A 16,204-nucleotide genomic window follows, 5' to 3' on the forward strand; every position below is an offset into this window, starting at 1 on the left:
TTACATATGTACGTATATAATATTTATATTTATACGATAGAACGCGGCATGTCACGACGATAGCGTCCACAATTCTTAACGTATCTCAATGAAATGCAGCACACATTTTCTATAGACGATTTTCGAGATCAAGTTCGAAGATGATAAATCGGTCTATGAGTTTAGAAGTTACAAGATTTCAAAATTTTCAAAATGTCAAAAATTCATATTTTTACTGATTATTTCTTCAATTACTTTTGAATGTGACAACTTATCGAATTTCAACAAAATTTCATTTTGAATGTAGCAGTTTCGTCTCAGTGTACATATCAGACTCATCAGTATAACTCAATGCACACGCTATAGACTGCTTATTACCGTACGAGATATCACTAAACAGTATTTAGCTATTCAACGTACAACAGTTTATTAGATGTTTAAAGATCAGTTGGTGCGATCATGAAATAGATTTATCAGCAGATGATAGACAATTGTATAATTTTGTTTATAAACACTGAAAAAACGATATATTTCTAGTTGAGATATTTTCTTTAAAACAAATAAATGGTAGAGTTAATTATGAACAAACAACATATTCATTTTAAATAATCGAATATTCTTGGCACAACTCTAGATATATCAATAGTTAAGATATTGATACTTAAATGAAGAAGTAGCATTCCTAAGTTGAATAATATGGTACTTATATTGAATAAGTCTATATTTAAATTAATTATTTGAATAGTTCCGTTGAAAATATATTGGACTAAATTAAAAATAAAAAATCTTCAATTAATTGCAAAACTAGTTGAGGAACATGAATAATATATTTAATAATATTTACTTTCGTGTCCAAATATAATTTTATTTAATAAAGAAAATGCAGTATATTAAATTCTTTGTTACAAAATTTTCTTTAGCAATTTAACACTTAAATTTTTATATAAAAGTTAATTTTGCTTGTATGTGTGATATATGTCTTTGTTAGTAATTTCATTATGTTTTATTCTTTTTATAATAATTGTATTCTATTACAGCAATAAATTTACCGCATTCATTCAACTCCACAAGTTTATAGAAAAAGCGCTGAAAAACGTAAATTCAAGTAATTTTATAGTAATTTATAGTAATATTAACTTATTTTTTTCATTTCGTGTTACAATGTGTCGTAATTATAATAATTATTATAAAATGTTGAAAAATCTAACCGTGCACAACTCATTTGCTCATTCAATATTAAAAAACATTTTTTTTAAACAAAAACGACTAAAAATAAATAAGCAACATAGAGGGCTTGACGGTACTCGCAATATAGTTTAGGATAGACTGTAATAATAAATAAAATATAAAGAAGAAACAATGAGTTGTGCACAAAAAAAAAACAATGGCAGCTTAATTTTTCATGCATTATCAGTTTTCAGTTCTTATTTTTTTTTGGTCATTAAAATTAAACAATAAAAAAAAAAAAAATTTTTTTTTATTTTTATTGCAGATGAAGAGAATTTTTTTAAAATGTCGATTAAAAAAAAAAAAATAATAATAAAATCTATGAAAAAATAGAAAAAAAAACAGCCTACACGTAAGAAAATACTAATAAAAAAATAAAGTAAAATAAAATCATGATAATGATAAAAAAATATGACAGCTATATTATTTTCATAAATTGTCAGTTTTGGATCTATTTGAATTATAATTAAACCGAAAGGTTTTGAATTGTGATTTTCATAAGGGTTCTTCTATTTAAGAATTCAAGTATAATAAGCAAAAAGTATATCAATCAGTTGTATATTTTTTTTTACTGATGTGTTTACCTACATCCGTACATACTGACGGAGATTGCAGGATTTGTTTATATTTTTTTTCTTTTTTCAACCATTTTTTTAAAAAAAAGTGACTTGAAATTGTATTCATAAATAAATCATCTTTTAAAAAGTACGAATTTTATTCTTGTTAAGTATACTTGAACAAGTGTAAAATGTTTTCTACGTGAGCAAATGAGCTCGGACGGAGTAAGCGTTAGCAGAATACATCTCATTGCTTCGCAGACGAGTTGTGAAATTTATGGTTACAAAACCACAATAAATTGGATTCTATTGACTTTTTTTAGAATGATTATACCCAAGAAAATCATCATCATTATATCAAGGAAGCAAACTTATATAAAGAATTAAAATTTATATTTTGATACGAGTATCGTATAATAAATACAATGGAAGTGTTTAATTACAATTTAAATTTTCAAAGTCTTAAATATTTTTCGATACTACCGATAACGTTTTTTATTTTTTACTTATATTGTCGCTATAGAATAAACTATTGGAAACGACGCGGTGTAGAACAATTGCCGAATACGGATATAATATTTGGTAATTTCAAAAACGGTATTTTGTTTCGTACTGCACCGGGATGGCATTTAGGAGAAATTTATCGCAATGCCCCTCAAGATGCTCCATATGTTGGATTTTATATATTTCATAAGCCGTGTTTTTTGTTAAGAGATCCAGAAATTATAAAGCAAATATTGATACGTGATTTTGATAATTTTTGCGATAGACATTTTGCCGGGCCACAGCAAAAAGACAGCATTGGAATGAAAAATTTGTTTGGATTAAAAAATCCCGCGTGGAAATATTTAAGGAGTAAAATAACTCCGACATTGACTCGAGGTAAATTAAAGCTAATGTTTCCATTGATGATGGAAACTGGTCAACCTATGATCGATTATGTTAAAGAACAAACTTTTAATGATAACGGAGTTAAAGTTATTGATGCTCAGGATATAAATTATAAATATACTGCTGATCTTATTGCTAATGTTGCTCTTGGTACTAAAACGGATTCTTTTAAATATCCCGATTCTGATTTCAGTAAATCTTGTAAGTTTTAATTTTTTAAATGATTATAGTTTTTCGCCATACCTGCACCGAAAGCTTTAAGTCCTGCGCTGCTTAGCGGGAAGAAAGTCGTACTTTTCTTTTATGTCAGGTGCAGATCTGGTGAAAAATAGTAAATACACTACAGATAAAGATAGAATGTCTTAATCCACGTGTTTGCTACCCTCACTTTTGTTTGGGTTAGTCAATCATACATGCAGTTAGGGATATTCTTCTATGTTACTTTGGTGTGTAATATACCATTTTATAGCACCTCCATTGGAAGTACGAATTTCAATGCCTATTTTGCCCGTCGCAACAAGCGGATTTCAGATCAATGTGATTTAGCGGGTAGGAACTAATCGGTTTCTTCTCTAGGGAACAAACTCGTTAGTTTCTGCCTGCCAAATTGATTTTTGACTTCATTTTATTCCTGTTGGAATTGCATATAAATATTATAAAACTAAAAATATATGTCATTCTAATAACCCACCAAACTAGCAGTTGGTTGAAAAATTATAAAAAATAAAGTCGGTCCAAAATTAGCCTATTCCGACTTAGTGCTCAGTCCTCACAATTTTTTTTTTTTTTCTTTTGGCTATCGTCCCAATTGGGCCACGTGCCAGATCAGTCCTCACATTAACACTTCGAGTATCAATGCGGGTACAGTCGAAGTCCATTAACTCGGAACTTCTCCTGAATCTCGGAACCCCTATTACGACCTACGCTGTCTCCTAGCCCACGCTATATTTGTATGTTTCCGTATATCCTTATATCACAGCATCATACATGTAAATGCAAGATCGCATGCGTGTGGTGTACTTTTCAAAGGAAAAGTGGCATTCGATGTCGGAATTTTTTGTGAATTTCTGTTCCTCCGTAGAATAACTGTTCGAGTTAATGGAATTCGACTGTAATATGAAAAAAGCCATTCGGCAGCCGAAATGGAAGTAGATTTCTCATTATTTGGTTATTTCAACCTTTCAAATGAAGATGCCGACAAATCCTGATAAAGTACGATAAAAAATACATTATAGAAAATAAAATTATGAAAATATGTACAATAGCTACATTATTATTACCATCGTATTATTATAATTAATATTATTCTTGTTATTGATATATCATATTATTTATATATTCTCAATAAAACAAAGTTCCCTGATTAAAAATATTGATTGAAAAGAATTAAGAAGCGGTCGATCCATGCAAACTGTATATCTATATATACAAACAAAAAAATTGAAATCAATTGAAATTATTGAAAAGAATTCGAATTTCATCACTTTAAATTCTTTTCAATCAATATTTTTAAACAGGGTTGGATATAACCGCTTGAATTAAAATGTTTTCATTTTAAAAGTGTCACACAGTAATAATATGAATTCGAACAGTTTCATGAATTAACTAAAAAGTAGAAGAACTAATGCAATAGCTAAATTTCAAAAATTTCAACGAATAAAGAAAAAAAATGATAAAATTTTTGAAAAGTTGCGTCACGGGGACCAATACAATAGTTAGATTTCTATGAAATCTACTAATAAATTTCAAAAATTTCAATAAATAAATGGTTAAATCAATGAGTTGTATAGTGAAAATTAAAGGCAATTGAGCAAGCTTTCAGATAGAACAAACAAAAATGAGATATCTCTTTTCGTTTAAAAATTACATCCAGTCAAATCGGTAAAATATTTTTTTTTGAAAAATTTCAAAAATCCATAACTTATAAACTTATCGGCTAAATTGGCTCATTTCCGAACTCATCCAAGGTAATCGTCCTTAGAAAAGTATACTAAGTTTCATTAAGATCGGTGTAGAATTGTGGACGTTATCGTGGGAGAATGGCGCGTTGTATCGTATATATGTATAAATTTTTTCACCAATAGTATTTTCGGAACCTGTTCGACTAAATTAGATAATGTTAAAGGTTACGACTAATTAGAAAATATTAAAGGTTGCGTCATGAGGACAAATACAATAGTTAGATTTTTATAAAATCTACTAACAATATGTCGCGTGGCACGGGATAAAACACAATTTCAGACTTCTTCTCGGGCAGTGAACTTCACTCTCACCTGAAATAGTCTACTTTCATCCCTTGTCACACAATATACTCTAGATTATTTATAACTCTATAAAAATAATAAAATCTATACTTATTTGAATTTAGTGATGGAATTTTTCCATGGATTTAAACGTATGGTAGCATTGGTTACGGTATTTTTTATGCCAGAACTTGTAGAGTTGATTGGTTCACCAATATTATTTGACTCAACATTTGTACGCAAAGTATTTTGGAGTGCAGTAGAGTCACGTGAAAGAAGCGGTAATAAGAGAGGAGACTATATTGATTCACTTATACAATTGAAAAATGGAGAACAAAATAATATTTACAGTAAGTTGTTAAAAGATTTTTATTTACAACATCTAATTACAAATGTCTAATTAACACCATAAAAAATAAATTAATCTGAACAAGTACTGCTATTTGTAGAGCATCTCGTAATGAATAAATAAATAAATAATTAATTATTTTTTTTTTAGAATTTGACGGAGAAAATCTTCTGTTTCAATCAGGAACATTTTTTTCTGGATTCGAATCGAGCTCTACTACGTCAGCTTTTACTCTTATGGAGTTGGCTAAGAATAAAGATTATCAAGACCGTGCACGAGAAGATATAAAACGTGCTATTGATAAACATGGATGGACATTTGAGGCTTTTAATGAAATGAAATACCTGGATCAGTGTATTGCTGAGGGCGTCAGATTACATCCGTCTGTTTCTACTATTGATCGATATACTCGTGAAGATTACAAAGTAATTTATTTATTTTTAATTGATTATTATAGATATCAAAATAATTCATTCTTAGAAATACTTGATATAGAATATTTTTATCTAATAAATTGTAAAAATATTTTTTTGTAATGATAAACACTGATAACCATAAGTATATTATGTAATTTATATTTAAGATTCCTGAGACAAATATTATTATTGAAAAAGGTACTCCTATTTATATTTCGTTGTATGGACTACATGGTGATGAAAAATTTTTCGATGAACCTGACGTATTCAATCCCGAAAGATTCAATGATGATAAAAAAATATCTGACGCTTATATTCCATTTGGTGCCGGACCTAGGATGTGTGTTGGTAAATAGAATTACGGAAGTTTAAATGATAAATAAGAATGATATTTGTGTTTTTAAAACATTTCAGGTATGAGAGTTGGACAATTGCATGTAAAAGTTGTACTTTCAATGATTTTATCTGAGTATGAAGTCTATCAGAAACCGGAAGAAACAAATAAATTGGATTCACGGTCGACGTTCACTGCTGCTGCTGATGGAATAAATATTGAATTTAGAAAATTAGTTCAATAATTATTGTCCTCATAGTTATAAGTTATTTTGATAATGGTCCTTGCCTTGACTATACCTTTTACTTGGTACAAACCAAGCTAAAACTTTTACTTGCTGAAGTATGTTAATTTTCGAGTACTGCCCCATATAACTATCTTTTTCAATTCATGAGCAAGTCTGCTCGCAAGATCGATAGGTGCTAGTGTCTTTTTCTATGTATGTATCTTGCTACAGATACATTTCTATTTTTTTCATGACGGAAAAGTAAAAAAAAAAAAGAAATGAAATTTAAAACTGTTTTTTTCAGAAGTCTGCCAAAAATCTAATTTTTAATATTTGCAAATGATTCGAGCTCATTCGGTGCATTTAAGCTTACAGATTAAAACACTTTTTTTTTTTTTTTTTTTAGATAAGCCGATGAGCCGGAATCCTTTTTCCGAGGCAGGTGTCTTCAGAGCGGTACAACTTACGTTGTAATGAAGATTTTTATTTGAAATTTATTTTACATGCTCTTGAAATATTAATAGATAAATGATTAAAAAAACTCCAAGTTTTATCTTTTCACTGGTCGTCAAAAAAAAATTCCCAAAAAACGCTTAAAAAGCAAACGGTCACACCGGAGAATCCCCTTAAATGAATTAGTTTGTAAAAATGTCTCATATCTGGCTAATATTTATAGTTTTTCAAGAAAGCCAAGAAGAAGTTATAAGTAAAAGACAAAAAGTTGCAAAGTAAAAGATTCAAAATTTTCTAATACATTTAAGAGTAAATTCAATTTAAAATAAAAAAATGCTTATTTTATATTTGTTTTATTGAATAAATTTAAATTAACATATTAATTTGCTTATATTTTTCGTAGTAATCAAATTCTTGACAAACAGCAATATCCACTGATCGTATGTGAGTTCCTCAATATGTGTTCTGAATCACATCAGAAATTATTATCAACCATCTAGACGAAAAAAAATAAACTTGTAATTAGCGTTGATAATTATAGTATTATATAATAATTAATGAATTTTAATACTTGAATTCTATTTTTTTTAAAACAAATAAATTTAAATTCAAATTTCGATTAATTAATTTATCATTTTAATAAACTCGCAATTAATGATTATAATTTAAAATAAATTAAAAATATACCTCAGCTACATGTTGAAGAATGTGTTGGCTCTAACTCATCTCCATGATTTGTAGGTTTACCAAAGATAACTCATCGAACTGGAGTATTTTTGTAGTTCACCACCTCACAAGTACGATTTGTAAAGAAATCTGTCAACAATTAAAAATAATGAATGTTTAATATCATTGTCTATAAATGATAAAATAAAATAAGTGAATATTATCTATAAATGAAATAATAATCCGAAAATAATTTAATCAGTTGTACATAATCTCCATTATTTTGTAAGAGTGGTGCATGTACAGGTCATCATTTGAACGTTTTAAAAAAATTATTGCAAAAATTAATCGGACAATTATTTTGCGACTATAATAGGTGATGTTTATTAACAATTATTGATAACTTGTCTAGTTTTTTATTAAAATTTTGCTTTATCAAAACCTATTTTACAGTTGATCATTTATTTATAAAATAATAAAATTAATCTTCAAAATTTTAACATTTTTATCAATCATTGAATCATTTTTTTACGAGTCATCATGATTAACAAATAATTTTTGTAAACGAAAAAGTCATTCATAAATTTACCTCAAATCGAAAGTTGTCATGGTGAATCTCAAGTTATTGTCACCCAGTTATTTCTAGGACTCGCAAACTCTGACGATTAACCTGTGCCTGGAAAAAATAATTTTACTTACATAAATACTTATTTTTAAATATTTAATAAATTATAATTATTTAAGACTGTCAGACATCCAAGGAAGTTATATCAATCATAGAATTTTCATCGATATAAAGGAAATTATCATCATTGAATTAGTATTTATTTATTAATTAATGAAACTCTTATGATAATAAAAGTAAAATCATACCATAATGGACAAGTTCAGGCTCTAATTTCAAGTGTTGATAATCCACTGGTTGTCTTCCGATAACTCCATTTTATTTTCCAGGAAAAAGAGAATAGAAAATAACTATAAACATAAAACAGAAAAGGAAATTAATATTAAGAAAGAAAATTAAATTAATCAATTAAGTTTAAAGAAATTGAGTAATCAGTTGGACATAATCTCCATTGCTTTGTAAGAGTGGTGCATGTACAGATCATCATATTAAATATGTAATTAAATTGCCTTTTTTTTAGATAAAATATACAATAGGGTGGGCCGAAAATCCGCTTTTTTTTAATTTTCGTTATTAATACCAAAAATATTATTCCTCGTACAAAAAAAAAAATTTTTCGGAAACCAAAAAAAATTTTAGGTCGATATCTTAGGCTCGCCAAATCCCGCTAAAGTTAGAAGTTGTTTAAAATTTTTTTTCCAACACATTTTGATCGGAAATTTAATTCTCTACAAAAAAGGTCCTATAATAAAATCACGTAAAGTTGATAGTTACTCAGATAATTGTAATTTTGCTCTAAAAAATGAAATTTTTCAAGATATTATTACTTTTTCAGGGTAAAAAATCAATTTTATCATAAAAATTTCGTAGGAAATTTAATTTTTTACAAAAACAGACCTAATAAAAATTTATTCAAATTTGATAGATACAAAGAAAATAGCAATTCTTGGTGAAAACCACCAAATAACGAAAATGTGACTATCTAAACATAAAATTGCCAGTTTCTGAATAACTATAAATTTCAAGTTTTTACCAGAACGCCAATTTTGTAAGAAATTTGATTTTCAAAGAAATTTATGTGATAAAATTCATATTTTACCCTGAAAAAGTGATAATATCTTGAAAAATTATATTTTTTAGAACAAAATTGCAATTATCTCAGTAACTATCAACTTTACGTTATTTTATTATAGGAACTTTTATGTAGAGAATTAAATTTCCGATCAAAATAAGTTGGAAAAAAATTTTTAAACAACTTCTAACTTTAACGGGATTTGGCGAGCCTAAGATATCGACCTAAAATTTATTTTGTTTTCCGAAAAATTTTTTTTTTGTACAAAGAAAAATATTTTTGGTATTAATAATGAAAATTCAAAAAAAGCGTATTTTCGGCCCACCCTAATATACAAGGCATAAAATGTATGAACTTTGTCAGGGAAAAGTTAACAAATAATTATACTTTTTGTTTAATATAAATTTTTTATTCGAATTTGTGATTCCGAAGTTAACAGACAATTAACAATTGTCAGATTTTTTTAAACAAATTAATTACCAAAACGAAAAAAAAAAAACTAAAAATTTGCTTATGTAGAAAATTAAAAAAAAAAAAAGATTGCAATTTATTTCACAATTTATCGTTTTAAAAAAAAATAAAAAATATCCGACGTCAGCTAACTTCAGTATTATTTCGAATTAAAATATTAATATGCAAGCAAAAAATGAATAAAACATTAAATGAGGATGAGTTAAATGTTAAATCAAAGTAGGTAAGATTTGGAGCCGACATTAGTTTCTTAAGTACACGTGGCGGCTAAGAATAATTATAGTCAATTTTTTTTTAAAACGTAAAAAAAAACTGCCTGGATAAATTTATAAAATATTATTTAAGGATAAATATTTACTAAAAATGATTTTATATTATTATAGGATGCAAACTATATAACTAAATTAGTTTTTATGTATGAAATGATGTAATATATATCACTTACCATCATGATCAAACTGTCGGTTGAAGCCAAATAAAAAAAAGAGAAATAAATGTGAAATATAAAGCAAATGTACCTGGTGTCTGTGGAAATAAGTTTCCTAGATGGTAAGAGTTAGTAAAATTTTTGTATCCCGAGAATAAACTGCTAGCGCTCCGAGTTAAAATTGAATGGAAAATATTTCTGGTCGATTTTTATTTAAAATAATACTAAAAGTGTCAACGGTGAATTGGAAGGAAGAGGCAAAAATATTTCTCGAAATAAAAACAAATTTTTAATTTACCACGTTTTTAAAACGGACTAAAACGTATAAAATAATTTCTTTGAGCCTTATGAAGACTCAAAACCCCATATAAATTCCGAACTTCTTATAAGATAGTCCTGAAAATTTACGATTGTGAATTTTTAACAGCTATGAAAATACTTGTAAGATTTGAAACGAAAAAATAAAAATGCTAACATTGAAAATAAACAATAATTTTCTGCTCAAAGAAAATCATTTTTTATTTCAATAATTTTTTCCATAGAATTTGTTAATAAAATGTAATAATTTGAGTTATTGAAGTTTTATTATCATATTTAAAAATGATATATCTTTAAATAAATTTTTTTTAAGTTAATTCCTTATTTCAATCTCTAATAAATTAGAGTTCAAAAAAATCTTCTCGACGGCAGCTTCTGGTGTGATATCACTCAATTTTGTTGATAAATAATTATATATTGTATAAATATTTATTAATAGTCTTTAGAAATTGATAAGAAATTTTAAGAAGTGGGGGTAGTGTTTTGACTGTTGCCGCTAGATGGGTCTATTTAATGCTTTCTCGCAAGGACTCGTCATACACTATGTTTTGTATATATAAAAGTTTTAAACGTGAGATATACGTACTTGCTTCGGCAGTACATATACTAAAATTGGAACGATACAGAGAAGATTAGCATGGCCCCTGCGCAAGGATGACACGCAAAATCGTGAAGCGTTCCACATTTTTTACAAATTTCAGTATTTAATTAACATTTTTTTATCTTTATTTATTTTTAATAAATTGTCTATTTAATTTATACTTTTCATACATAATTTTTTTTTTAAATCAAATAATATCATCAATGAAAGAAAAAAAAAATTGATTACCACGAGATAATAAATAATAGCTATTAATAATTTTCTTAGTAACAAAAATTAATAAATTGAATAATGACAATGAGCATTTATACTTATTATTACTTATCAGTCGCTTATCATATTAGATAATAGTAATGACGAATAATTAAATCCTCTTGCTTAACAAAAAAATAGTATTAATTTATTATTCATTAACTTAGTCAATTATTTAATTATACATCAATCATCCAACAGCAATTATTTTTTTCATACGTTTAATATTGAATTTATTTTTATTTCCAGTTTCCAATCACATTAACTGAAAAGAGTATAGAAGATAACGGTAGATCAATAACTCCAGGAGCATTACTAGAAGATATAGAAATTTCAAAAGGTGCTGAAGATCTTTTAAAAAAATTACTCCAACCAGATCCTAGAGCTCGGTTACGATCGCTATTCGCGTTACAACAAATTGCTTTTTTTATGGGACATGATATCCAAAGTTTTATGTCGAAAAAAGTTTGTAGTTCACATTTAACGCATTTAAATAATTATTAAATTATTAATATTTATAAATTAATGTTTACAAATCCACCTTTTAAATTGGTCGGCAGAAAAATGGGCCACAGTGTACAATTACATGAGATTGAGTGCAGTGGTATTTTAAATGGCTTACAATCTTCCAATGGCAACGTCTGTCATAAAACCAACTAATTAATTAATTAATGCAACTAATTAACTAAAATGGTCATTAATGTTCTTTTAATTTTTTTAGGCGCCAATTTAAAATAATTACTTACGGACAATGTTGCCAATTACTAATGCAATAATATTATTTAATATTATGTGTAATTGAATTATTTGTTACATGAAATTTCAACTTTCTATATAATATTATAAAGTCAATTACAAATGATAAATGTGCTTATGAATTTCAGGAATAAATATCGAATATTTATTTCAATTTATACAAATGTAACTTAAGATAAATATTTGTTTATTTTATGAAAATTTATTCTAAGTACGTCGACACATTAATTTAATATTTAGTTAAATTTACTTTCTTTAAATATGTACAGTATTTAATTGTAAAATTATAAGTTTACTTGTAAATTGTAAGAATTATTTACAGAATTTAAATAAATCTTTTAGTGAAATGAAAAATAATTTAAATTATTAATAATTGATAAATAAAATCATTTTAAATTTAATTTCCATTATTGTCATCAATTCATTCATAATATTAGATTATAATTTACAAGATCCAATAATTGTCAATTTACACTGGCTCTATATACATAAATTTAAGTTCCATCCCAGGAATCATAAGGGCGTATAAAAAAACTTTAAAATTTATTTTTATACTTCAAGATAAAAAGTACAATTAGGGAAGAAAAAATTATTACTGAGTATCACAATTTGAATAAATAAAAAATAAATTAAAATTAAGATCCATTGGAGTATATCCATGAAAATGTAAAAATCTAAGAGTACGATGATGACTAATACCAGGATGTATATTTTTATATTTATACGGCACAATTAAACCAACACGATACATTTTATCAAGTTGAAGAAAGTATTTTCATAGCTATTAAAAATTCACAATGATAAATTTTCATTATTATTTGCAAGAAATTCGATAATTAGATATTATTTATGTTTATTCAAAACTTGATTACATTCATATCATTTGTTATAACAGTTTCTTCTTATAAGAAGATGTATACATCGATTAAGCATCAGAAACATAAATTTTTACATCAATAATATTGATAGCAAGTTAGCAGTCATTTGTATGAAAATTAATATCTAAAAATTTTTTTCAAAATATCATCAATTTTACAATCCTGATATATTTTTATAATACTATTACTGTGAAGTACAACGCTTAGATCTTGAATCATGAATTATTGAAACTAAAAGTACATTTACTAGTCAATAATTAAATACAACCAAGTTTTCAATACTCCTGGTTAGTACATCATTTTTTTCATTAAATCAATTATCAAGATAAATATATTATAGTTTACAAATAGTTTATCAATTGCAATAAAAAAAAAGTTTAATTTTGAAAAATACAGAACATACGGAATACATCAATATGTTATACATAAATTCCGTTATACATTAATCGATGAAAAAATAATTTTATGTTTATTAGTAATCATCAGCTAGCTTGTGATCTTTTTTCCCTCCTTAATAGAAATAACATAACGCTGATTGACATTGAGCGGTGGTAAATAACCATCAGCATAAGAAGCATCTTCAAACAAAACTTCGTATTCTTCGGTAGCTGAATTAGGCAGTTGATTAACGACAGCTTTATAAAAACACGTTGTCTGTGGATAAAGAGCCAATACGACAGAACCTTTCGGAAAAAGCGCATGTGAATCGGTTTCTGGATTGGCTCTCATCAGTGGCAGTGGTACAATACGTCCTTTTGATAATGTATGACGGTCTTTTTGTTCTTCATCAATATCATCAACCTCATATTTGTTTGTAACTGGATTAAAATTAACAACTTCTGCAAGAATCCAATTTTCTTCTTCATCAGATGAACTTTTAACCAACGCAGCTACGATGTCACCCATACTAGCAATATAAGTTGATTCAGCAGGTACTGCACCGCAGAGTGGTGGTGCTTTAGCACCAGGTATTTTACCCACGTACAGAGGCAAAGTTACAGCAGTACTTTGTAACATTTTCATCAAAGTTCCACGACGTATTGATTCTTTATTACCTGCATTGCGTGCTTCAATTATGCGTTTATTTCTAATAGCACGTATTTCATTGATCTTCGTCAGGGTCGAACGCAAAAGTTCTTCTTCTTGCTGAGCATCTTTAATCGCCGAATCGTAGAGTTTTTTGAGTTTTTGCTGACATTGTGATGTCTTTTTGTTATTTAGCGCCATTTTCTCATGAAAGTTTGTTATATTGTTCAAACTAACCTCTGATTTTATACGTTTACTTTCGATATTCTTCACTAACTCGTATATATTTTTCAATCGCTCTTGTATTCGATGAGTAGCAGAATCATCTACAAACGACATTTTTTTATTTCTTTTTTGTTTATATCAAATTAATTAAATGAAAATTTATAATTTTTGAGATCGTTGCGTAAATTTTAACCTGATTAAAACCATATGCATTCAAGAATTATCTAAAATGGCAATCGTTCTGCGTTACTAGTAGTTGATAAATATACGCGTTTCCGCATATTTATTGTGTTGTGCCTTAGAGAAATGGTGAGGTCAAAAAATTTGAAACGTTTTGAAATTTTGTGAAGTTGTTCGAAACAATATAAACAATGGAAAAAAAAAAATTGTTACTGAAAAAAAGCCCTGTGCGGTTATTTTTTACAAAAAAAAAAAAGTTTTTTCGGTGGGTCTTTTAATTTCTTCCACGGAAAAAACTAGATATAGTACTGGTTACTCCCTGGTTAATAATTTTTTTTGTTTGAGTATAAATACAGTAAATCAAATTACGAATAATGTTTGTCAATTTTAAAAACTTTTTATTGGAAACTAACCAACGGTTCGGTAAAATTACAAAACGAGTAAAAAAAATAAAAATTTTTGGCGAAATTACAATGGAGTATATAATTCATAAGTCAAAGTTGTAAAAATACTGAAAATATTTGTGAACTTTAAATGACTTTATTGTAATTTCAGTTACAATTTTTTTTTTGTAACTTTACAAAAAATTGTAGTAAATCAAATTACAACCCTGTGGAAAAGGTCTTATAAAATCTCATAAAAAAAATTGGCTATGAGAAAACGATCAGTATTTGTCCACGAAAAATCTCAAAAATTCTGATACAATTATTTTCTCATAGATGGTGCATCAAAAAAAATTTTTTCTTAAAATTCTCATATAAATTATCAGAATCTATAAGAAACAGAAGCTGTAATATTGTGATTATAAGTATTTATAAGTTTTCGAAAAATGTAAAGTTTACAATTGAGTAGATTTTGGAAATGAATAAGATTGTATGAAACGATTTCTGAAGTAATCATACAAGATTTGATACTGATTAATCAATGTGAGTACAGTAATTTTCCATATAGTAACGAAAAAATTTATGAGATTGATTAAGTTATAGTTTCTTTAGTATTGATTAAGGTTTATATGCTAAATTATTGAATTTTTTAGCATGAATTCAAAAAGTTTTTATTATGTATACTCAAGAATATTTGTATGAGTATTTACGCGGAAAATCCTTAGCAATCTATTCACGAAAAATCTATGAAATTGAGTCAGTTCATTTATTCATCAAAAATTACTCAAGCATACCTTCCCTGATTAAAAAAAATGATTAAAAAGTATTTAAAATGATTTGTTTTTTAATCATTTTAAATACTTTTTAATCCTTCAAATCATTTCTAATCCTGTCTCTTATGGACATTTAACGTGTGAAATCATTTTTAATCATTTTTTTTAATCAGGGTTAATATTAATTATTAAAGTCATGATGTATTATGGGATATACCATAGCACAACCCAAACAGGTACTTATTGGTCTTTCAAATGACAGAGGAGTACTCGAATAAAATCGTATTGAAATTTGGACTATAAGATTTCTGAAATAAATGTTTTACCAGGGACACTACAAATCGTAGGCGCGATCTCGTGGCGAGCACCGAACTACTCCCGCTGCTGCTGCTTAGCACCGGTGATTTTCCCCTTCTCCATATCGATCTTTTCTCCCGAGAAATTTTTTCTCTTGGCTTAAGCAACTTTTGTTATTTTGGTCGGAGAATACAAAAATACTTGCGTGAAAAGAATAGTACTTGTTCCGAGAAATTTTATTCTGTTTAGCTAAAAAAATGCAATATTGCTACAAAAAAATAATGTATCTTGCACCAAAAAAAAAAAAAATGGGGCAAGATACATTACTGGGTTTGTAAAAAATCACATAAAAACTTATATTTTCACTCATCTCCGAACAGTTAAAATATTCAAAGTCAAAAAAAAAGTGATAATATTAGTATTTTTGGTGTAAATTCTTATTAAAAAAAAGGCCGTTCGGCAGCCGAAATGGAAGGTAGATTTTCCAATTAATCTATATAAAAAGTTTCATACATACATATCTTGTGATACATGTTAGTGTATAGTCATGATATGAAATTAGGCTCGTTTTCTAAGAGT

The 16,204-nt window shown here is 27.0% G+C and overlaps 2 protein-coding genes and 1 non-coding gene across 3 annotated transcripts; 2 read left to right on the forward strand and 1 right to left on the reverse strand.

The window, feature by feature from the left end:
* The first annotated feature begins 1,954 nt into the window (after window positions 1-1,954).
* On the forward strand, window positions 1,955-7,540 carry LOC130665273 (cytochrome P450 6k1-like). The gene is made up of 6 exons (XM_057465597.1): window positions 1,955-1,965; window positions 2,224-2,855; window positions 5,023-5,247; window positions 5,397-5,671; window positions 5,830-6,010; window positions 6,077-7,540. The coding sequence occupies exons 1-6, from the start codon at window positions 1,955-1,957 to the stop codon at window positions 6,238-6,240; spliced, it is 1,488 nt and encodes a 495-aa protein (XP_057321580.1). The 3' UTR covers window positions 6,241-7,540.
* Window positions 7,541-10,836: 3,296 nt separating this feature from the next.
* LOC130666192 (U6 spliceosomal RNA) lies at window positions 10,837-10,943 on the forward strand. Its single transcript, XR_008989631.1, has one exon. It is a non-coding gene; the product is annotated as a U6 spliceosomal RNA (small nuclear RNA).
* Window positions 10,944-12,845: 1,902 nt separating this feature from the next.
* Window positions 12,846-14,539, reverse strand: LOC130665149 (SAGA-associated factor 29-like). The gene has a single exon (XM_057465440.1). The coding sequence runs from the start codon at window positions 14,104-14,106 to the stop codon at window positions 13,228-13,230; it is 879 nt and encodes a 292-aa protein (XP_057321423.1). The 5' UTR covers window positions 14,107-14,539; the 3' UTR covers window positions 12,846-13,227.
* Between the last annotated feature and the right edge of the window lie 1,665 nt (window positions 14,540-16,204).

Source organism: Microplitis mediator, chromosome 3, assembly GCF_029852145.1.
Source record: "Microplitis mediator isolate UGA2020A chromosome 3, iyMicMedi2.1, whole genome shotgun sequence".
NCBI classification, from domain to species: domain Eukaryota; kingdom Metazoa; phylum Arthropoda; class Insecta; order Hymenoptera; family Braconidae; genus Microplitis; species Microplitis mediator.

What these genes read in the sequence shown, in the direction of transcription:
- LOC130665273 (XM_057465597.1), top strand. An exon ending in TTCTGATTTCAGTAAATCTT is followed by an intron (nt 2,856 to 5,022) that starts GTAAGTTTTAAT and finishes ATTTGAATTTAG; the next exon opens with TGATGGAATTTTTCCATGGA. An exon ending in AGAACAAAATAATATTTACA is followed by an intron (nt 5,248 to 5,396) that starts GTAAGTTGTTAA and finishes TTTTTTTTTTAG; the next exon opens with AATTTGACGGAGAAAATCTT.
- LOC130665149 (XM_057465440.1), bottom strand. Translation starts at nt 14,106, where the DNA reads ATGTCGTTTGTAGATGATTCTGCTACTCATCGAATACAAGAGCGATTG.